Below are 24,066 nucleotides of genomic sequence, written 5' to 3'. Positions count from 1 at the left end.
CACTGGCATGGAGCTGTTTCAAATATGTGATGAATGAGGCTCCTTTCAAGTTGTCTAAGTCATTTCCAGCCTTTTGCCTAGGTTATTCACTTTCAGTTTCTGCTCTGCTATGGATATATAGCTTGAGAATTTTACTTGCAGGTAAGGTAATTGAGGAGAGGAGTGAACTTAAGTATAAATATTGGACATTGAGATGTGGTTTCCTATGGTATTATCCCTCATCTTCAGGCAGGTTACTTAAATGCCAGAACACATAGTCACAGCCACTTCCTATTCAATTCTAGTCCCAATTATTCCTCTTTTTCATTAGAACTTATCCTACTCGATGGCAAGGTTCACTGCATGACTGCACTGTCTCCAATTTATTCAGTTTTGTGTTTTATCGGGATGTAGATTAGTGCTTTCAACATCTTCAACACTTCCCATTGTTGCTTAGGTTGTCCCGTGAGTTTCTTTCCATTGGCTTCCAGCATACAACTCTCTCTTTTGCATCAAACATAACCCATCTTTGCAGTCATATCGACTTCAGTTTGCAGAACATGTCCAAATCATCATTGCCAATTTTCAAGCACTTCCTACTGGTTTGGCATAATGCCAAATCACTTTCTCATATATGCATTTGAAACACAATCTAATCTAATTTTGCTAACTGACCATCTCAGTATCTTTGTCTGCATGGAACTTAGTTGATGTACTGCCTCTTTCTTAGTTGGTCAACGTTCTGTAGTTTCCATAGAATATGACAGGATGGGTGACAGTGTGCTGGATATGAGGTGATCTTTTCAATATTGCAGGTGATTGCAGTCATCCTTTGTCATTCTATCCAGGCTGCATTAATATTTATATTCAATTCTTCAATATTACGGTGGGTTATCAGGATCTGTAAAAATAAAATCATTACCTCTCAGAGAGGTAACATATTTTTCTATCAAATAGACTTATTAAGCTATTATTTACACTAGTTTATAAGTTCACTTGCATTCAAGTTTTTGGTTCAACACAGTTTATACTCCTGAATGTTATTGAACACACAGCTCTCTGTTGCATCAAACTCCTCCCCTCCAACATGGCCTTTCACAGTGCAGTCTCATTCCCAGAGTAGTTCACTACACAGCTCACTGCACTTCTCGTAAACTGTAATGCTCCTTGCAGACACAACTCTCTTGTGACTCTCTCATAAGTAACTCACTGTTGACTCAAGACCAACTGACTCTTCCCCTGTCATAAACATCGGGTGTTTCTTAATTTCTAATGTACTTCCCATAAGCATTTCCTTATTAAATTTACATTCATCAGCAGTATATATTTGGTCGATGTTGAAAGTAGTCATAGTAGTCATAGTTTCACCTGCAGCCAACATACAAGTTACACAGTGCTACACTACTGCCTTGCTTATGTTTGTCTGATGCCACAGGACTACAGGCATTGTATAACTGTAAGCAACATACAATGACCTAAAATCATCATCTTTAAACCATTCCAACACTCTGTGTAATACTGCATGAGTTGTAAAATTCTGGTTAACTACCGTATTTCTCCGAATCTAAGACGTTTTTTTCTTGAGAATTTCAAGTGAAAGATCAAGGTTAGTCTTGCATTCGTTACCTAACAGTAATAGACACCACAGGCAGCTATCACGGCAACCATGTTTCTTCCCTTCACACCCACCCCTCACGCACACAAAACTTGTTGACCTTCAATGTATGTGTCATTATTATACGTAGCTAATGGCTGGTGCGGGTCGAAGCTGGCAAGCGAGATGTGTCTTGCGGCAGTCAATAATTGTACCCGACGCCATGAAGAAGTAACATTTTTATAGACAGCAGAAATATTTTTGTGATGGATCGTCATATTGTAAAGATATGTGGGACAGGTATTACCAGTAAGTTTTCAATCGGTTTTTGTCGATATTATTATGTCACTTTTACTTTAATGGTTATTAAACACTTGAAAATGAGGAATAATCATGCAGCTGCAAGAAAATGTGGCATAACTAAAGCCAATGTTCGGCACTGACATAAAGACAAAGTTTACTTAAAAAATGCATACTCTGTGTCCTGCAACAAGGAAGCTTTAAGGAAGTTGAAGTGAAGTATGTGCACAAAAATCCAGAGAGGGAATGGCCATAACACGAGGTGTGATAGGAATGCGGACTCGCGAAGTGGTGCAATAAAGAGAAATACCCGAAACTTCCAAAGGCAGTATCAGATGCCTCTAATGAAAATGATTAGAGAATTCACATGGTATTTGTGTTTTGTTTTTTCTCAAATTAAATTTATTTGTTATAAGATTATGATTTCACAAAGCACTTTTTTTAAACCTGATTGAATGTTTTTTGGAAGGAAAAGGTGGGGGTCATCCTGTAATCAGAGTCATCTTGAATTCAGAGAAATACAGCATTAATGTAAGTGTGATGCATCTGTCTGTACAAGCAATAAAATCTAACATTTTTATTTGCCCCTCCTCTATGTTTGCTTGTTAGATAGATTTTTGCGCAGTATCCAGTATTCGGGAGATAGTAGGTTTGAACCCCACTGTCGGCAGCCCTGAAAATGGTTTTCCATGGTTTCCCATTTTCACACCAGGCAAATGCTGGGGCTGTACCTTAATTAAGGCCATGGCCGCTTCCTTCCCACTCCTAGCCCTTTCCTGTCCCATCGTCGCCATAAGACCTGTCTGTGTCGGTGCGACGTAAAGCAACTATCAAAAAAAAAAGATTTTTGCGTTTGATAAGAATCTAGTTCATATCATCAAGAAATAGTCGACTGAGTTCAGAAAAGAGATAAATTAATAGACATTAATATATGAATCTACAAGCAAGGAATTATAATATCTGGACAAGACATTGTACTTGACATAAATAAATATCACATTGAGCCATTGCATGTGCTTAAGCCAGGAACAATTTTACCCATAATAAAAAATGAACCAAATTGAGTATGGGGCTTGTAAATGTATAGAAGACAATCTGAATGACACATGAGAAATCTTAGCAAATGATACTTCATTTTCAAGTATGCCTCATTCATTCATGGTGATGTGAACTATTCAGTGACTACCTTAATATCTTTAATATGTTGTCCACATCACTAGGTTTATGTTGTTGATAGAATAGACACAGCTTTATGATGAACTGATTTTTCTTGTATCTAATCTGACAGTGTTCAGAAGAACCTTACAAGTGGTCAGCCAGCAAAACTCTGGTCACTGGAGAAAGGTTATACAGTAACAACAGAGATTGAGGAAGCATTTCCACACCATTCACCGGGCTCAGGTTTCTTGGGAGGATTACAGATTGCAGTTGATGAAGCTATGGATTATTCTGAGGAGTCAAAGTGTGGGGCTCCACCTATAGCAGGTTTTAAGGTGAGGATAATACGTTCATATGGCTGTGTTTCTTACTGCTATAAGTTGTTGAGTTTCTCAGTAAACAAATGTCATAGCAGGTAATCATAGAGAGTTTAAGAATGGTGGTTTGAAACATGTTATAACTGAAATTGTCTGTTGTCATCATCTTCTCTAAATTTGTACCTTAATGCATAGCAGTACTTGCTCACTTCTACTGTTCACTCTACTAGTGATCATGGATATGATAGGAAACTGGATGGGAATAGTATAGTAACTGAACAAGAGGCTCCTTACAATAATTCATATGTTTGAGGGCTGGGATGTAAGTCAGGGTGGGTTTTTTTTTTTTTTTGTCACATTTTCATGGTGTTGCCATACAATGGTCATATTTCCTGGAAAGCATGAGACTCATATTACATGGACACAGCAAGAGATTGCAGTGTGTTCGACAGGTACCGTGCACAAGGCGGTGAGACTGCAACAGTGAGTCAGACTCTATGCAGAATGGATGTGACAAGGCAAGAACAGCATGTGTACATCAAACTGGCCAGCAAGTCATAGAGAGCTTTTGGAAGCTGTGGGGAATAACGTTCTTCTGTACTGAACTGTTGCAAGATGGGCAACAGCATTTCAGCACGGATGTGAAACAAGCAGTGATATGCAAAGGTCCAGGAGACCTCTTAGTGTCTGGATTAAATTATCATGTGCAGTAAATACCCAGTACATGGATGCGAACTGAAGATGGACACTGGTTGAGTTACAAGCCAAAACAATGTCATCCTTCTCCATGACAATGCCAGACTGCATACAGCAGACACTGTACAGAGGCAACTTGAGCTCTAGGGATGGGAAGTACAGAAACACCCACCATACTCATGGGACCTGTATCAGTGGCGTATGCTGGGATCAAGACGTGGGCTACCACTAGACTTAGGTTACCTCTTTTTGACAGTTGGTTTAGTGAACGTCAAGCCTTAAGCATTTTGAGCTGCAGCTGATAGCCAAGGGAGAAGCCTGTTGTGTTGTCAAGGCTGCTTCACAAGCTACTGCCCTGGCCTCTGCCACTGCCAATACTCAACACCTGATCAGTCGAGATGGTAGCCTAAGGTTTAGCAAATTGAAGTCCGGCTTTGTGGCTAAATGGATAGAATGCTTGCCTTTGGTCTGATGGCCCCGGTTCAATTTTCAGAATCAACACCCTCATACTGTTAATTCCCCTGGCTTGGGGACTGCGTGTTTATGGCATCTTCGCCATTCATTTTATCCTCATTAGGTCACCACCAATCCTATACAGATGCTATGCAGTGCTATGCTATGCCCTGCAGTGTATTCCTACAAGGATGCAGAAGTAAACGGGAGTGAAATACCAGCACTATTATCTATATAATTAAGTGAGAAGTATGAGGTGAAGAGGTATATACGATGAGTAACGCATGGTTGATAGCAGTGGCGATCTGACGGACCGAAGCCTAGCACACCTATCCTTCCCGGTCCCCGCGCCTATCAGGCATACAGCAGGAAGCCGCGTGCGGTGAGTCGAGGGGAGAAGGATGAGAGTCTGGGCTGCAATATCAGTCTCCGAAGCCTTGTTCTCCGAAATACGTGCGGCGTTTTTTCTCATTGTTTTCAAGTCCTACAAATGGAGCAATGTGTCAGATGCTTACCTTATAATGTGCTTTATATTTCCATCACTCTCTTTTGAGGTTTGGGCTTCACTGATAGCCTTGGTAGCCCTCAGTATATGCCACTGACCTGTATCCATCCAATTTTGACCTCAACCCCAAAGAACCACTGCGTGGGGGACATTTTGGAAGATGAGGGATTATTGCCAACACTGTAAAACATGAGACTGCAAAATTCACACATAGAGAGGCAACTAGTATCTGACATCTCCCACATCATTGGCAATGGGTTGTGGGCAATCTAGATGACTACTTTGAGGGTTTACCATAAAGGTTACTGTACTCTATGAGAATGAATATTATGTAGCACAAGGATTTCATGGCTGACATTTTCCTTACTTTATATCCTACATCTGGTAAACCTGCTCAGCATTATTATTACATTTCAAAACTCCTCACTCCCATCTGTATATTTTCATTTATCAGGTAGATCCCACATTCATGTCAAAAAAGTAGTTGCCACAACTCATGTCCCAACCCTCAGACATAGATTTTTTCGCTGCTATACTGGTTCATTTGTTCTCTGAATAGATTTAACAAAGACTCAATATTATACTGCAGTTTCCCAGGCATGGATTGCACTGAATATTATCAGTCAGAAAGCACAGTCTGGCAAACCTGCTGTGTTAGTATTTCCAGGAAATTTACATATAAATATTGTTTTATTTTGATTTTTTTTATTGTTTACCACGAATCTGCATTTAGGGTGGTTACCCAGGTGGAAATTGAAAGAACAACTCCAGAAGGATCCAAACTGGAAATACTAAAAATATATGATGTGATAGGACACAATCAAGCAAGTAAACAAATAATTCAAGGAACAGGTAGCAAGAAGGGAATTGGAGAGAGAAGTTAAGGGAAAGAGACCAGTTGGAAGACCAAGAAGAAGGTGGATGGATCAGATTTGGAAGGACATTAGAGAAGCTGGATTGGATGTGGTGGAAGTAATGGAGCAGGAAAAGTGGAAGGACAGAAAGGAGTGGAGGAGGCTTGTTAACCACACCCGGGCGACTGGAGTGGGACATTGATGATGATGATGATGATGATGGTGGTGGTGGTGGTGGTGGTGGTGGTGATGATGAATAGTACAGTAGGTACCTTAGAATTCCATCATAAGAAGGTAGCAAATGTCCTTGGAAGTATTGGAGAGAAAAGAAAGAAGTTCATCTAGCACGGGTGAAGCTACTGGATAGAACTGAAAAGATTATCTTCATTATCACTGTAATTTTTTTCCCATTTCTGCTGCCATGTGCATCTATTAATAGAAAGGAATGATTACTAGAATGTTACGATTAGTAGAATATGATTAGAATTCCATTTCAAGAAGTAAATTACATGTAAAACATAATAATCACAAGTAAATTTACTAAAATTGTCTTTGTTATAAGTAATTTGATACTTTTATACTCTATTACCTCCCAACTTTGTATACATCAACCTAAAAATAGACTAAGGAAAAGCAGTTGCCCAAACAAAAAATTACATGCAAGAAGACCACATTTTTCTTACATGAGCTTTTTGAAAACCTATGGGTTCAATCAATCAATCAATCAATACTGATCTGCATTTAGGGCAGTCGCCCAGGTGGCAGATTCCCTATCTGTTGCTTTCCTAGCCTTTTCCGAAATGATTTCAAAGAAATTGGAAATTTATTGAACATCTCCCTTGGTAAGTTATTCCAATCCCTAACTCCCCTTCCTATGAATGAATATTTGCCCCAGTTTGTCCTCTTGAATTCCAACTTTATCTTCATATCGTGATCTTTCCTACTTTTATAAACGCCATTCAAACCTATTCGTCTACTAATGTCATTCCATGCCATCTCTCCGCTGACAGCTCGGAACATACCACTTAGTCGAGCAGCTCTTCTTCTTTCTCTAAATTCTTCCCAACCCAAACATTGCAACATTTTTGTAACGCTACTCTTTTGTCGGAAATCACCCAGAACAAATCGAGCTGCTTTTCTTTGGATTTTTTCCAGTTCTTGAATCAGGTAATCCTGGTGAGGGTCCCATACACTGGAACCATACTCTAGTTGGGGTCTTACCAGAGACTTATATGCACTCTCCTTTACATCCTTACTACAACCCCTAAACACCCTCATAACCATGTGTAGAGATCGGTACCCTTTATTTACAATCCCATTTATGTGATTACCCCAGTGAAGATCTTTCCTTATATTAACACCTAGATACTTACAATGATCCCCAAAAGGAACTTTCACCCCATCAACGCAGTAATTAAAACTGAGAGGACTTTTCCTATTTGTGAAACTCACAACCTGACTTTTAGCCCCGTTTATCAACATACCATTGCCTGCTGTCCATCTCACAACATTTTCGAGGTCACATTGCAGTTGCTCACAATCTTGTAACTTATTTATCACTCTATAGAGAATAACATCATCCGCAAAAAGCCTTACCTCCGATTCCACTCCTTTACTCATATCATTTATATATATAAGAAAACATAAAGGTCCGATAACACTGCCCTGAGGAACTCCCCTCTCAACTATTACAGGGTCAGACAAAGCTTCACCTACTCTAACTCTCTGAGATCTATTTTCTAGAAATATAGCAACCCATTCAGTCACTCTTTTGTCTAGTCCAATTGCACTCATTTTTGCCAGTAGTCTCCCATGATCCACCCTATCAAATGCTTTAGACATGTCAATCGCGATACAGTCCATTTGACCTCCAGAATCCAAGATATCTGCTATATCTTGCTGGAATCCTACAAGTTGAGCTTCAGTGGAATAACCTTTCCTAAAACCGAATTGCCTTCTATCGAACCAGTTATTAATTTCACAAACATGTCTAATATAATCAGAAAGAATGCCTTCCCAAAGCTTACATACAATGCATGTCAAACTTACTGGCCTGTAATTTTCAGCTTTATGTCTATCATCCTTTCCTTTATACACAGGGGCTACTATAGCAACTCTCCATTCATCTGGTATAGCTCCTTCGACCAAACAATAATCAAATAAGTACTTCAGATATGGTACTACATTCCAACCCATTGTCTTTAGTATATCCCCAGAAATCTTATCAATTCCAGCCGCTTTTCTAGTTTTCAACTTTTGTATGTTATTGTAAATGTCATTGTTATCATATGTAAATTTTATTACTTCTTTGGCCTTAGTCTCTTCCTCTATCTCGACATTATCCTTGTAACCAACAATCTTTACATACTGCTGACTGAATACTTCTGCCTTTTGAAGATCCTCACATACACACTCCCCTTGTTCATTAATTATTCCTGGAATGTCCTTCTTGGAACCTGTTTCTGCCTTAAAATACCTATACATACCCTTCCATTTTTCACTAAAATTTGTATGACTGCCAATTATGCTTGCCATCATGTTATCCTTAGCTGTCTTCTTTGCTAGATTCAATTTTCTAGTAAGTTCCTTCAATTTCTCCTTACTTCCACAGCCATTTCTAACTCTATTTCTTTCCAGTCTGCACCTCCTTCTTAGTCTCTTTATTTCTCTATTATAATAAGGTGGGTCTTTACCATTCCTTACCACCCTTAAAGGTACAAACCTGTTTTCGCATTCCTCAACAATTTCTTTAAACCCATCCCAGAGTCTGTTTACATTTTTATTTACCGTTTTCCACCGATCATAGTTACTTTTTAGAAACTGCCTCATACCTGCTTTATCAGCCATATGGTACTGCCTAACAGTCCTACTTTTAAGACCTTCCTTTCTATCGCATTTATTTTTAACTACCACAAAAACAGCTTCATGATCACTAATACCATCTATTACTTCAGTTTCCCTATAGAGCTCATCTGGTTTTATCAGCACTACATCCAGGATATTTTTCCCTCTGGTTGGTTCCATCACTTTCTGAATTAGCTGTCCTTCCCATATTAACTTATTTGCCATTTGTTGGTCATGCTTCCTGTCGTTCGCATTTCCTTCCCCATTTACATCTGGCAAATTCAGATCTCCCGCTACAATCACATTTCTTTCCATGTCGTTTCCCACATAGCTGACTATCCTATCAAATAATTCCGAATCCACATCAGTGCTACCCTTTCCCGATCTGTACACTCCAAATATATCAAGTTGCCTATTATCTTTAGAAATGAGCCTTACACCTAGAATTTCATGTGTCTCATCTTTAACTTTTTCGTAGCTTACAAATTCTTCTTTCACCAGAATGAAAACTCCCCCTCCCACCTTTCCTATCCTATCTCTACGATACACACTCCAGTGTCGTGAGAAAATTTCTGCATCCATTATATCATTTCTCAGCCATGATTCAACTCCTATTACAATATCTGGTAAATATATATCTATTAAATTACTTAATTCTATTCCTTTCTTTACAATACTTCTACAGTTCAGCACTAACAATTTTATGTCATCCCTGCTTGATTTCCAGTTCCCTGTTCCCTTATCACCGCTCCCTAGGTCATCCCGTTTCCCTGAATGTACCTCCCTATTACCCTTCCAAACAAATTTCCTAACTTATACGTACCACTGCGGTTTAAATGAAGGCCATCCGAGCGCAGATCCCTATCTCCTACCCACCCATTAGGATCTAGAAATTTCACTCCCAGTTTCCCACATACCCACTCCATAGTCTGATTTAAATCCCCAATCACCCTCCAGTCAGTATCCCTCCTACACAGTATTCCACTAATAACAATCTCCGCTTTCTTAAACTTCACCCGTGCTGCATTTACCAGATCCCACACATCTCCAACTATGTTGGTACTTATATCAGCTTGCCTTACGTTGTTGGTACCAACGTGAAACACTACCACCTTCTCCTTCCCCTCCTCCCTCTCTTCTACTTTCCTCAACATCTGCCTCAACCTAATTCCTGGATAACATTCTACCCTGGTTCCCTTTCCTCCACACACTTTCCCCACGTGTCTAACGATGGAATCCCCCATGACCAGAGCCTCAACCCTACCCACCTCATTTGATCCCCTCCCCTCCTGGTCAGCCCTATCTTTCCTGATAGCTGCAGAAGCTACTTCCTCCTCCCTTTTCTCCTTCCCATGACCCTGTTCCACCTGTCTTTTCCTATCCTCTACTCTACATTTCCCTTTCCTACCTTTTCCCTTCCTCCTACTTCCATGCATCTCAGCAACAGTTGATCAGATAGCAAAATGAAGAGGTATTGAACCAAATAGGAAACAGAGATACTCTAGTTAGATATTCTGAGACATGCAGAATTTCATTATTTAGCCTTGAAGATTTAACGTTGAAGGGAGATGTATGAGATAAAGATTGCCAAGACAGACTAAGTAACTGGAATAATTTATTAAGATAGATATTTGATAAATTTACAACTACTTTGAAATAATTTAAGAAAGGACTATGTAAACAACTGATAGAGAATCTGCCACCTGGGCAACAGCCCTAAATGCAGATTAGTACTGATTGATTGACTGATACACATAAAACCTGAGGGAGGACATAACATGAAGCATTTCAAAGAAGTTTAACATATTTAACACCATTACATCATCTCCACCTCTTTCCTCTGATTATTTAAGGAATTAATTCAGTCTTTCTTCATATCAAGCAAGTAAGCTTGGAATTTTATTATTGTCATATGCCAGGTTGTTTAAAGCTGCCTTGATGAAATATTGATGAAATGTTCTCCCAACCCTAACACCTTCTTCTCTGATAACCTTTCTCAAATAGTTTAGAGGACATTTTTCCCTTGTTTTTGTGTGAGGAACTTGCATCCATCATTTGTCCAAGTACTTCTGATACACCCTGTATACAAATAATAGGAACCAACAAATTATTAATATAGTCACATATATATAGGACCATGCATTAGAATAAACACAATGACAAGTCATGGTGGAAACAAGCAGGAGGTCTCTTCTCATTAAACCCAGTTCTTCTACATCCATTTCTTCTCAGCTCCCAATGAGCTCATTTCTGGATCCCAGGTTCATCATAAGAATGAGTATCAGTACACATTTAAGTGGTCATCTTGAAAAAACTTCCCCTTTTTCTTTTTTAATCTGGCTTTCTTTATATCCTACACTTACCATTCAAGACTCACTCAAGTTCCTTTTTGTTTGACCATACAATAATAAGCTAATTACACGTGACATAACTGTGTCGTGATGACATCTATTATATTAGCTACCGAGCTCGATAGCTGCAGTCGCTTAAGTGTGGCCAGTATCCAGTATTCGGGAGATAGCGGGTTCGAACCCCACTGTCGGCAGCCCTGAAGATGGTTTTCTGTGGTTTCCCATTTTCACACCAGGCATATGCTGGGGCTGTACCTTAATTAAGGCCATGGCCGCTTCCTTCCCATTCCTAGCCCTTTCCTGTCCCATCGTTGCCCCGGCAGAGGTAATCGGACATTTGAAGGGTGTAAAAAGTCCATTCGACACTCCATGTTGAACGATGTCAGCGTGTAATAGATCTCTGATCACACATTTGGTGTTTACCTGACAAAATTGATTAAAATTCAGTCGTGATGACATCTATTATATTAGCTACCGAGCTCGATAGCTGCAGTCGCTTAAGTGTGGCCAGTATCCAGTATTCGGGAGATAGCGGGTTCGAACCCCACTGTCGGCAGCCCTGAAGATGGTTTTCCGTGGTTTCCCATTTTCACACCAGGCATATGCTGGGGCTGTACCTTAATTAAGGCCACGGCCGCTTCCTTCCCATTCCTAGCCCTTTCCTGGTCCCATCGTTGCCCCGGCAGAGGTAATCGGACATTTGAAGGGTGTAAAAAGTCCATTCGACACTCCATGTTGAACGATGTCAGCGTGTAAAAGATCTCTGATCACACATTTGGTGTTTACCCGACAAAATTGATTAAAATTCAGTCAGAGATGCCCAAGAGAGAGAGATTTGGGTCACTCTGCCATCTTGTATTGTTAGAGTTAAACGGAACATAAAAATGCTTGCACACAGTAGCTGAGGCCACATGATTATTATTATTATTATTTTATCAATTATATCACTCCTGTTAATGCAACTACTGATTTTGAACTAACCATATCTGATATAGATTAATATCATATGCAGAACAATCCTCAAGCCTTGAAATCAGCTATGCAAAATGGCAAGCACAAGTTTTGAAAGTGACAATGATTTCAAATCACCATGAACTGTGATGAAAGTGTTGAATGTTACCAACAATACAGCAATGCCACAAAAGTCATGGAAGATGTATGAAAAATTCTATGCACTGTTTATGAACTGGAGAAAAATTGGGTTCATTTCTTGTGTCTGGCTTCAAGGCCATTTGTTAAACTTCTCAGAAATACTAGATTTGTGCTGTGCTGGAGCTCGCTAGAATGATGCGTCAAGTTATCTGTATTAAAGTTAAAAACTTTTATTTTATAACCACCTATTCAATACAAAGATAATGCACTCAATTATTTATAAAATATTCATGAGGTACATTGGTTAATAGGACATGTTCCGTTCGTCTTTGCGAACATCATCAGCTATAAATAACAAAGCCTAAGGTCAGGGCCCTGAGTTTATTTAAATGGTTAAAAATGTCGTTATATTAAAAGAATGGTAAAATTGTGATAAAAGTAGTTGTATAGTATTCAAATTAGACTGTAACATAGTATAACGATTAGCATCAAGAATTTTTTATAAAGTACAATGAATATTGATAATCTGAAAAGTAAAAACAATCATAAGGGTTATTAAATTAGAAAAGATGTAATAGTAGACATTAAAAAGACTTCGATGTTTGAAGCGTGGATTAATTGTAGAGTTGTTGGGTATAAACTTGAAGTTTGAAATCTGAAAAGAAAGAAAAATGGAAGAGTGAAGTAGTGTTTAAAACAAGAATAAAAAGGGGGATGGAAATAGTAAAAGGGGAAAGCTTACCCATTAGACCGGTGATGATATTTGCTAGCGGTAACAGCATGAATAGGACAAGGCAGGCCACTTGTTATTGCCTCTAGTGAATTGTGTTGGGTTGAGACTGATAATATTGTAGGCACTAAAATATGTCCATATGTGACGCGTGGATAATGTTGAAAGCATGAACTTTAAATTATTTAAATCTGAAAAGAAGAAGAAAAAAGGAGGAATTGAGACCATGTTAAGACGAAAATTAAAAGGGGAAGAAAGAGAAAATTGAAAAAGGAAGCTTACCTGCTGTGATAGAAAGGGAGTGTCCGCTGACGTTAGCTGCGTGAGGCAAACTGGCAAGCGGCTTTGTTATTGCTTCTCGTGTTATATGTGTGTATACATAGAGGCAGGGAGTGAGTCATGTGAGGAGGGGAAGTAGCTGATTCTTTAGACGCGCTAGATGTTCGTGGAGGGGGTGTTGATGGGGGGGGTGATGGAGTAGTAACTGTTGTTACTGAGGAAATGTTCTTAGCGGTTGGATAATTAAAAATGTTCATAAAGTTGTTGTTATTTATATTTAAAAAAGAGAGTAATTCTGGGATTTTCTCAATTAATGGGCTTTTGATTTCTGAAATTTCGTTTAAGTTTTGATTTCCATTGAAATGTTGGTCCAAGGATATGTAAATGTTCTCGAACTCTGTCATTAGTTTGCTTTTACTGACGTATTTTAGGATTTGAAGATCTTTTTCAATCGTCGTAAAACTGTGGCCGGTTTCTTCCATGTGAATACTCATGGCGGAATATTTTTTGTGTTTTGAGGCGTTGTAATGTTCAAGATACCTAGTCAAAAAACTGCATCCGGTTTGTCCGATGTATGAAAAATCACAATGAGTACATTTAAGTCTATAGACACCAGAGTTCGAGAATTTAGTGTGATTACTGTTAACTATGTTTGAATTGAGAAAAATATTACGGTTTGTGTATCGTGTTTTATGGGCGATGTTGATGTCGTATTTCTTTAGGGGGTTGGTGATTTGAAATAGGCCTGGGTTTGTGTAGGTGAAAGCGGCATATTTCGATTTTTTAGGTTTGTCCGGAATTAACTTAGTCGCAGTTTTTAATTTTACCTTATTGATGATTTTGTTAATCATCAAGGGGTTATAGCCGTTAATTCTGGCCAAATCTTTGATGTAATTTAATTCTTTTTTACGATTTACGGTTGTGAGCGGGATTTTTAATGCTCTATAAACGAGACTGAAAAATGCAGCCTGTTTATGAGATTGCGGGTGTAAAGAATCGTTTCTTATAGTGACGGGGGTGCAGGAAGGCTTTCTATATATTTGTAAATTAAACTTGTTATTCTCTCTTGAGATGTTTAAGTCCAAGAAGTTTAAGGAACTGTTAATTTCATCCTCCTTAGTGAATTTGACATCATTGCCAAGTTCATTAAGGGAAGTTAAAATACTATGACTATCATTTTTTTGAGTATCAATAATAGCAAAAGTGTCATCAACATATCTTAGCCATAATTGGAGGCCGTTGATGTTATTAATTATTTTGTTGTTTTCCAAATCATCCATGAAAATATTGGCTAGAATGCCCGAGATCGGATCTCCCATTGCTAAACCCTTTTGGTGATATATTTTATTATTAAAAGTGAAATAATTGTTATTAAGGACAAATTTTAATAGACTAATGACATTTTCTATTTCACATTTGCTCAAGTTGCTGTGTTTTAAAAGGTTTGTTTCAATAATTTTAACTGTTTTATTTACAGGAATGTTTGAGTACATGTTAGTAATGTCATAGGAAACCATATCCAACCGCTAAGAACATTTCCTCAGTAACAACAGTTACTACTCCATCACCCCCCCATCTGACACCCCCTCCACGAACATCTAGTGCGTCTAAAGAATCAGCTACTTCCCCTCCTCACATGACTCACTCCCTGCCTCTATGTATACACACATATAACACGAGAAGCAATAACAAAGCCGCTTGCCAGTTTGCCTCACGCAGCTAACGTCAGCGGACACTCCCTTTCTATCACAGCAGGTAAGCTTCCTTTTTCAATTTTCTCTTTCTTCCCCTTTTAATTTTCGTCTTAACATGGCCTCAATTCCTCCTTTTTTCTTCTTCTTTTCAGATTTAAATAATTTAAAGTTCATGCTTTCAACATTATCCACGCGTCACATATGGACATATTTTAGTGCCTACAATATTATCAGTCTCAACCCAACACAATTCACTAGAGGCAATAACAAGTGGCCTGCCTTGTCCTATTCACACTGTTACCGCTAGCAAATATCTTCACCGGTCTAATGGGTAAGCTTTCCCCTTTTACTATTTCCATCCCCCTTTTTATTCTAGTTTTAAACACTACTTCACTCTTCCATTTTTCTTTCTTTTCAGATTTCAAACTTCAAGTTTATACCCAACAACTCTACAATTAATCCACGCTTCAAACATCGAAGTCTTTTTAATGTCTACTATTACATCTTTTCTAATTTAATAACCCTTATGATTGTTTTTACTTTTCAGATTATCAATATTCATTGTACTTTATGAAAAATTCTTGATGCTAATCGTTATACTATGTTACAGTCTAATTTGAATACTATACAACTACTTTTATCACAATTTTACCATTCTTTTAATATAACGACATTTTTAACCATTTAAATAAACTCAGGGCCCTGACCTTAGGCTTTGTTATTTATAGCTGATGATGTTCGCAAAGACAAACGAAACATGTCCTATTAACCAATGTACCTCATGAATATTTTATAAATAATTGAGTGCATTATCTTTGTATTGAATAGGTGGTTATAAAATAAAAGTTTTTAACTTTAATACATTATCTTCAATACGGTCTAATTATGAGATTTATCACATGTAAGTTATCCGTAATTGGAGTTGGGAAGTAATTGTGTAAAGGTAATCAAATTTTTCATAACAATTACATTCTTAATAATTATTAGCCCACCTGTAATTGTTATGTTTTATAAAATGTTGTTTTTATTTGCAATTTACCTCTTGAAATAAAATTCTAATCATTACATTCTAGTAATTGATACCTACATCACACAGAAGCAGATATGGGGGAAAAATGATAATGAAGATAACCTTTTCAATTCTACTACAGCAGAACCAGTAACCTAACCAGTTCTGGATGAGGTATTTTCTTCCCTCTCCAGTACGGTACTTCCAAAGACAAGATATTTGTATTGACAATGTTCTTAAAACTAAACCCAGGTACTACTTCAGGTGCCCTTCTATAGAGCTTCTTTTCAGTAAACGCAAAGACAAGGATGTACTTTCTCCCAAAGACATCGAGGCTTTGTGATGAGAATCAAACCAACTGATTTTTTTGCAAAGTTAATGGCAAATTATTTGAAATGTTAAAGATCATCACATTAAAATAAAATTGATGGGGAAAGATCTTCTTGAAACTTCCAAGGTATCATCTTTAGTCTCATCTACTGATGATAGCCACTTAATTTGTCTTTTAATGTTAAAGAGAAAGGAACACAAAATTAAGTACACTAAAACCTGTCCTCTGTGGAAACCCAAGGGACCAGAATTTTTTTTTGCTGTATACAGGATTCCAGTTCATAAAGGTGCTTAAAAAGTAACATAAAAATCATAAGTACATACACCTGTTAGATAATCCAGCAGTAGATTTATATGATTTTGTGTGGTACCAGTAGTAGATACAATAATGACATTAATCCTGCTCTTATATACACTAGTTCAATCTAAGAGTGGTCCCAAGAAAATGACCTAGTTATAAATAGAGAAAAGACAAAAATAATGAAATTCAGAAAAGGAGGAAATTTGGCAAACACTGATAGATTCACTTGTGGGGAAGAAGTACTAGAAATAGTCAAAAGCTACAAGTACCTAGGACTCACACTGCAAGTGACAGGACATGCCTTTTCCAAGCACATTGAAAACAGAGCTGTAAGAGCAATAAAGGCGACTTTCGAGATAAAGAAACTGAATCTACTATCTGCCACAACAGCCCTGAGACTATTTGACATAAAGATTGCTCCCATTGCCTCATACGGCATGCAGCTTATATGGAACTACCTCACATATTCAAATCTGAAGCGATTAGAGGAAATTAAAACAGCCTACCTGAAAAGAATGCTCTGAGTCTCAAAATACACGCAAAACAGAATAACGTATATCCTGGCAGACACAACCTTCTTTATAGAAGACCTGATGAAAGCTCATAATCTGATATCAACACCACAAAGCACTAGATTTCTAGAAGACAGGCGACAGAAAGCGAGAGACATCAATCCCGGACTCCTCACCACCCCAGCGATGACAAGCAACGAATGGAGAAAGACCAACTACCAACTGCGCCATTTATATACGAGAGTGGCAGCCCACGGACTACATCACCGAATATGTTCAACCAAGGGATACCACAGCCCCACCGACAGATGTCAGTGCACCATAAGTGGAGGACCATGCAACACGTATCATATCATTGAGTGCAAAGACAGGACATTGACTTTGTCACACTATGCAAATGATGCTAATTTTGTTTAATTAATTAATACCTTGTACACAATGTGTTTAATAAAATTATATATATACACTAGTTCATTAGCACTAACACAAATCACAAATCTGTTCTTGTTTAGAACTTCCTCCCAGTGTGCAGTAATGCAGTACATGCACGTATGTAATACACATTACATGTAATACATAGTAATACTGCACAGTACTGTCATTTACTTCTTTCAGTATCCAGAATTACACAACTATCCCTGGTAGCATGGTTCTCAGTTAAAATGCGGGCATGGCCAATAATGTCGAACAAATTTGCTTCATTTATCACTAGAAAAAAAGACTGAATGTCCTTTATGGCTGATAGGGCATGTCAGTAGGACTTCGCATTACATAAATCATCTCAATTCTCATCATCATCGCAATCAATTTCTATTTTCTTTTCTTGGACGAGATGGGTGACGAACTCTTCAATGTTTCCTAATGCTGCCTCTGTCTCAACTTCTAGATCAGTGGCCATAAAATCTTCTGCATTGACTTTAGCATAATTACACTATTTGAGAGATGGTTGGAGTTCATCAGTATTTCAATTTATTATGGCTCCTTCATCAGGGTGTGAGACAAACTTAGCCTCACGAAAGCACTGACATATCATATTTGGTGACACTCACTTCCTTCACTGCTTCTGTAATCAAAATTACAACATCTAGCCCAGAGACAGACATTTCCTGGCCAAATTCTACCTTGGCCATCTTAGATCTATTTGGAATACACATGTACTGAAAATGTTCAGGAAGGAACTTCAAATATTTTTTCCGTTAAGGTAGCAAAATTTCCTTCTGTTCATGCATGAGATAGGTTCTGCTAAATAGAGGTAAACTTACATGAATATTGACCCATAATTCAAGGGACCAGCAAAATTTTCTGATATGGACAGTTTTCCAGTTCATAAAAGTTCTGGTAAAGGCAGGTTTTACTGTAATATCTTTTCCTTGCAAACTTTGTATTATTCCAGCCCCATGCAAAAAGAAATGTCAGCAGTTCCCTTAAGACTAGCATTATGTAAAGTAATTTTACTGATTACCTGTTGAAAAAGTAATTTATCATTGTAACTGAGTAAAAGTTTCCTCAGGTAACTGTAATTCAGACCAACTAGTTTTTTCTTGTACTCTTCCCAGCACCGGCCGTGATCAATATATCATATTTACGTGAATAATACCCACATTCTTTTTTTAATTGAGGCACGAAATTGGGGTGCGGATTTCATTTCAGTCAATGTTGGGATATCTTTTTCAAAATCAGCCTTCCTAAAGTTAGGGTGCGAGGATTATTCGGTGGCGGGGATTATTCGCGTAAGGCTTGCTCGGTTCACCTGGAAGGACGTGGGTACAATTCCCCATCAGGAAGTCGTGAAATTTAAGAAACAAGATTTCCACTTCCGGAGGTGCACATGGCCCTGAGGTTCACTCAGCCTACACCAAAAATGAGTACCAGGTTAATTCCTGGAGGCAAAGGCAGCCAGGCATAGAGCTAACCACTCTACCCCACCATGTGCCAAGGTTACGGCTAGTGGGAGCCTTTACCTTCCACCCTGTACGGAGATGACTTTGATTTGTTTTTGCTTTTATAAGACCCCAATTAGAGTATGGTTTCAGCATATGGGACCCACACCAGGACTACTTGATATAAGAACTGGAAAAAATTCAAAGTAGCACGATTTGTGTTGTTGGTGATTTCCAACAAAGAGGTAGTGTTATGAAAATGTTGCAAACTTTGGGCTGGAAAAATTTGGGAGTAAGGAGATGAGATGCACAACAATATGAATGTAGCCTACGCAGTGGCCTCCACAGTATGCACTAGCCATGCATCTTGGTCGTTGTGCTATTTACCAACTGATAAGCCCATATTAGCACACTAGGGCAAAACGCTAGCAACCAGAAATGAGTTAGCTGGAAAATTCCTAATGTCCAATAATGAACCAACTATACTGGGGCCCGCCATAATTCTACATCGGGCCTTCCACTTCACCCGGTCAATGGCATCAGCAGTTCATACGTCCACATGCCGCATATCCTCTTGTACACAGTCCATCCAGCATTTTCTTGGCCTTCCTCTTGGTCTCTGTCCATCAGGGTTAAGTGCGAGATTTGCTGCACAGTGGAGGTTGGATCAGCTATGGCCATGTGCCCATACCAGAAGAGCCTTTTCTCTTGCATCTTGTGCTGTATCGGAGCAACTTTGAAAGAGACCCAGATGGTTTCATTCCTGAATTTTATATATATATATATATATATATATATATATATATATATATATATATATATATACTGTATATTGTAAAAACTTACATAATGAATCATAGTTGAAAAAAGAAACGGTTATTAAGAAATGGTTATTAAGACACTCGTATGAAAATGATGAAATTCATGAAACATGCTTGTATATGAATAAATGACATTATAAGATCATTGCATAATAAACTATTCTATATCTAAGATCTTATATGTATTACATAGTTTGTTATTAAACCACTGGTTCCAACTGAAAAAGAAATCAATTTTACAGATGATGTTACACAACCCCGCTGTGTTCCCACAAATGAATCAGGAGCACTTCCGTGTTCCAGCAGATCGTGTTGTGGTAGTTGGCGTCCATGCAACAATAATGGAAGCCAAAGATGAACTTCGCAGTTACTCACCAAAAATCAGAAAATGTTATTTTGAAGATGAAAGGGATCTACTTCTCTTCAGTGTGTACACCCAAGAAAATTGTGAATTTGAGTGCTTCACAAACTACACTTTGCACACTTGTGGTTGTGTTGCATATTACATGCCACGTGAGTTCTTATACAAGCAGGTAACAATATGTCTACATATATGAATTCCAAACCTTAAGTACAGCAATAAGTAGAATATGTTGATTACGTTGTCAATCTTAAAAAACATAATGGAGGATAAAACAGAGGGTATGCTCCCATTCTTAAACACACTGATTAAAGTACCATGTAAATTAATTGGAACAAGGTATGGTAATTTTTAAATAATTTTTCCTGTGGCTGACAACAGTGTGCTACACATCACTTATTCTTTGATCCCACAGTTTCTATGAATTCTTTATATTTTTATTCATTGGTAAGAAAAGTGTATGATGATTGTTTTAAATTAAATTTGTACGTGTTTCAATACGTGTCACTTTTTAGGAATTTTGAGGTTTTCTTTTGCAATTAGTAATTCCTATGTCTTCAATGGATATGACTCCCAAGTGTAGTGTGACTGTAGCATTATCTCAGAATACTTCCATGACACAAAGAGAGTAAGCTATTAAATCTGATGTCAGTGTAGAGACAACAACTAGAATTATTCAGAGGTACAAACAGATTGGCTCAATTTCATCAAATGAAAAGGGAAATTGTGGCAGGAAAAAAAAAGAAAGAAGAAGAAGCAAATCAAACCCCGGACTTGGATCACAAATAGGGAGAAAGGGGAGTAGACTTCTGGCAGCTGTAAGGAAAGCTTGAAAACCTGTAAAGAAATACCATCTAACAGGAGAAACGTGTAGGAAACATCTCTTGTGGGCATGCAGTCATCATGATTGGACAATGGAACACTGGAAGAAAGGTCTTTTCTCTAATGAATGTCACTCTGAAGTGCAGGGGCAGAGGGTTTAATGTGTGTGCCAAGCAAAGAATGAGCCAACAACTTTTGCACATTTATAACACACCCTAAAACACCCTGTTAAGAATATCTTTCAGGGGTGATTTCTACATGAAGGACTGCAGCCTTTAGACCAATTGATGAAACCTGACCAGTACATCCAAATGCTGGAAAGGAGAGTTATTAAAGAGCTGCAAAATAGGTTTTCAGATGGTAATAGAATTTTTCATCAATATTTGGTTCCTTGTCATACTTCAGAAAAAGTTAAGAAATACTTCAGTGAGAATATTCATGTCTTAGAGTGGTCAAGGAACTCCCCTAACCTTTATCCAATAGAAATGTTGTGGGCTGTTTGCAAAAGGAGACTCACAAAACTTAGCTATTCCACAAAAATAGACATGATAGAATATGTAGTTACAGTGTGGTTTCATGACGATGGCCTTAAAAATATGTGCTCAAAACTTGTGGAATTTATGCCAAATTTTGTAATGGAATTTATAAAACATATAAGAAGACATATTAGCTATTAGCAAAGATTAAAAGTATATATTAGGTATGTAAGTGACAAAAATATATAAAATGTTAATGCTATTGTAATGTTCTGATTAATTCACATGGGACTGTAGAAGGAAAGATCTCCACGTATTCCATTCAGTTTGCAGAAAAAACACAACTACAGATCAGTACCTAAACAAGAACTCAATTCACCACTACAAGCAGGCAATTATTTTCTTCAGCAGAAGTACAACCAGGCAACCATCCCCTCTTAAAACTAATCAGAGGAAAGATATAGATGACTTCTGACCTTTTGAAGATTGAGAATATTGACAAATGAATGGGGAAGGCCACAAAATGCATGATAATGAAAGATTTCCTGGACCTGGCAAAACCTTGTAAAGAGAATGGTCCATCTCAGACTCAGCTAGGGGCCAAATGGTTGCCAACCAACACTCCCCAAATTGACAACCCCCTGAAGTTTCCCTCCTATTCACATCTAATAACAAATAGGGGATGTCATGGATGTATTCTATGCCTTCATCCACAGTGGATCAACCCCTATTCACCTCTGTAGGGTAGTGTTTAGCATTATTAGCTGCTATCCACAGAGTCCTGGGTTTGACTCCCAGCCCTGTCAGAGTCATTTCTTGTACCAATTAGTCATAAAACAATGGTATGATATTTTATGTTTGACAGAGTAAATCAATATACAGGGTGAACAGATTATGAGTTACCGGTACCTGTGTGTGGCAAGGTCCTATACTCATGGCTGGACAGCAACATCAGTCTGCACTTTACCAAACTATAACTTCGATACTAGCCCTCTAGTAGCAGGACATAGTCATGAAGAATTTAAAAAAAGTGTTGTTCTTTCCTTTTACTCATTCATAACCCTTGTCCCATTTCTCTACGGGATTGGGTATGAAGTGAGATGAGTCTTCATAGCAAATTTTTACAACCAGATGCCCTTTTACCGAGCTCGATAGCTGCAGTCGCTTAAGTGCGGCCAGTATCCAGTAATCGGGAGATAGTGGGTTCGAGCCCCACTGTCGGCAGCCCTGAAGATAGTTTTCCGTGGTTTCCCATTTTCACACCAGGCAAACGCCAGGGCTGTACCTTAATTAAGGCCACGGCCGCTTCCTTCCAATTCCTAGGCCTATTCTAATCCCATCGTCTCCATAAGACCTATCTGTGTCGGTGGGACGTAAAGCAAATAAAAAAAAAATATGCTCTTTCTGATGTCACCCTCACCAGAGGAGTTAAGGGAAAGATTATGAGATAAACTTAAATATTAATCTGATTCCACATTTTTGTGATGTTTTGTACATAATATATTGTATTTATAGATCAGTTGCATGTTGTTTCATCCACACTACAGTTTTCCTCCAGCAACTCTACCATAGAATGTTCCAAAAAAGTTTCCTACCAGGGTCTATGTTTCCATAATCTATCATTCTTTTCATTTTCTGTCACTGTCAATTTGTTTTTGAAATGATGCAGAGAAATTAAAAAGTTTTCAGACCTGTTACTGGGTATGATTTCAGACATTAATGGATAGGCTAAATTGACTTCCCAGTAACTACGAGCACTGGACATTTGGCAGAGTCCCATCCTCAGGTACATTCCTAGAAGTTTTTCCAGTTGTTCCTTATTAGTATCAATACACATATCTATCTCCTGTGTGCTGTAATGATTAGTCTCTTCTACAATGAGGTACAGCCACTGCCTGCTCGATCTGCATCCGATGGCTGCTTATACTGCCTGCTCATTGCAACATTTTAACATGGCACTAAATGAAACACTCCGTTTACAAATACCCACAGCAGGTGGCAGCACCAACCGGCTCCAGACATGTCGGAATGAAATAGCGGGAAATAGGATAGACTGTACTTGTTTTCAGTGAAAATGGTGTACTGCTGCGTGCCTTTCTGCAAATCAAAGAAAGGGAAATCAGAATGCCGTGATATTTCATTCCATGATATACCTTCAAGTACACAATTGCGTCGAAAGCGGTTAAGTATTATATCCAGGGAAGGAAACAGCAAGGGAAGTAAATGGATTCCTTCTGATTATTCCGTGGTTTGCAGTCTACATTTCGTAAATGACGATTTCAAAGTGACCAGCAAAACGCGAAAATTAAAAACAGGATCTGTACCCAGCCCTTTCCCTGATTACCCAGCTTATAAACAACCGCTAATTTCAGCGATGATTAAGAGAAGGGATTCAAGCACAGAGACGTCTAACAAGAGCTCTTCAAACACCATTGCAGAAAATGGTAAGCGTAAGGTTTGAAGTATTACATACTAAGTACGGTAATATAATATCTGGGAACACTATACTGTTAATGTGAAGGTACAAAACAGAATAATATGCTGTCATAGATTCCATTGTCCGCCTCTGTGGTGTAGTGGTTAGTGTGATTAGCTGCTAACGCCGGAGGCCCGGGTTCAATTCCCGACTCTGCTACGAAATTTGAAAAGTGGTACGAGGGCTGGAACGGGGTCCACTCAGCCCCGGGAGGTCAACTGAGTAGAGGTGG

General features: G+C 38.3%; 1 protein-coding gene across 1 annotated transcript in view; it reads left to right on the top strand.

The window, feature by feature from the left end:
• The window catches only part of LOC137501006 (uncharacterized), a 146,953-nt gene that overhangs the window by 82,865 nt on the left and 40,022 nt on the right, over nt 1-24,066 (top strand). The window contains exons 9-10 of the mRNA XM_068227839.1: nt 3,162-3,366; nt 19,942-20,212. Coding sequence (XP_068083940.1) covers nt 3,162-3,366; nt 19,942-20,212 — 476 coding nt within the window. The remainder of the gene's footprint in view (nt 1-3,161; nt 3,367-19,941; nt 20,213-24,066) is intronic.

The sequence above is a fragment of the Anabrus simplex genome, chromosome 5 (genome assembly GCF_040414725.1).
Source record: "Anabrus simplex isolate iqAnaSimp1 chromosome 5, ASM4041472v1, whole genome shotgun sequence".
Classification (NCBI taxonomy): Eukaryota; Metazoa; Arthropoda; class Insecta; order Orthoptera; family Tettigoniidae; genus Anabrus; species Anabrus simplex.
The sequence above is the reverse complement of the archived record's forward strand: the minus strand, read 5'-3'. Positions and strand labels throughout refer to the sequence as shown.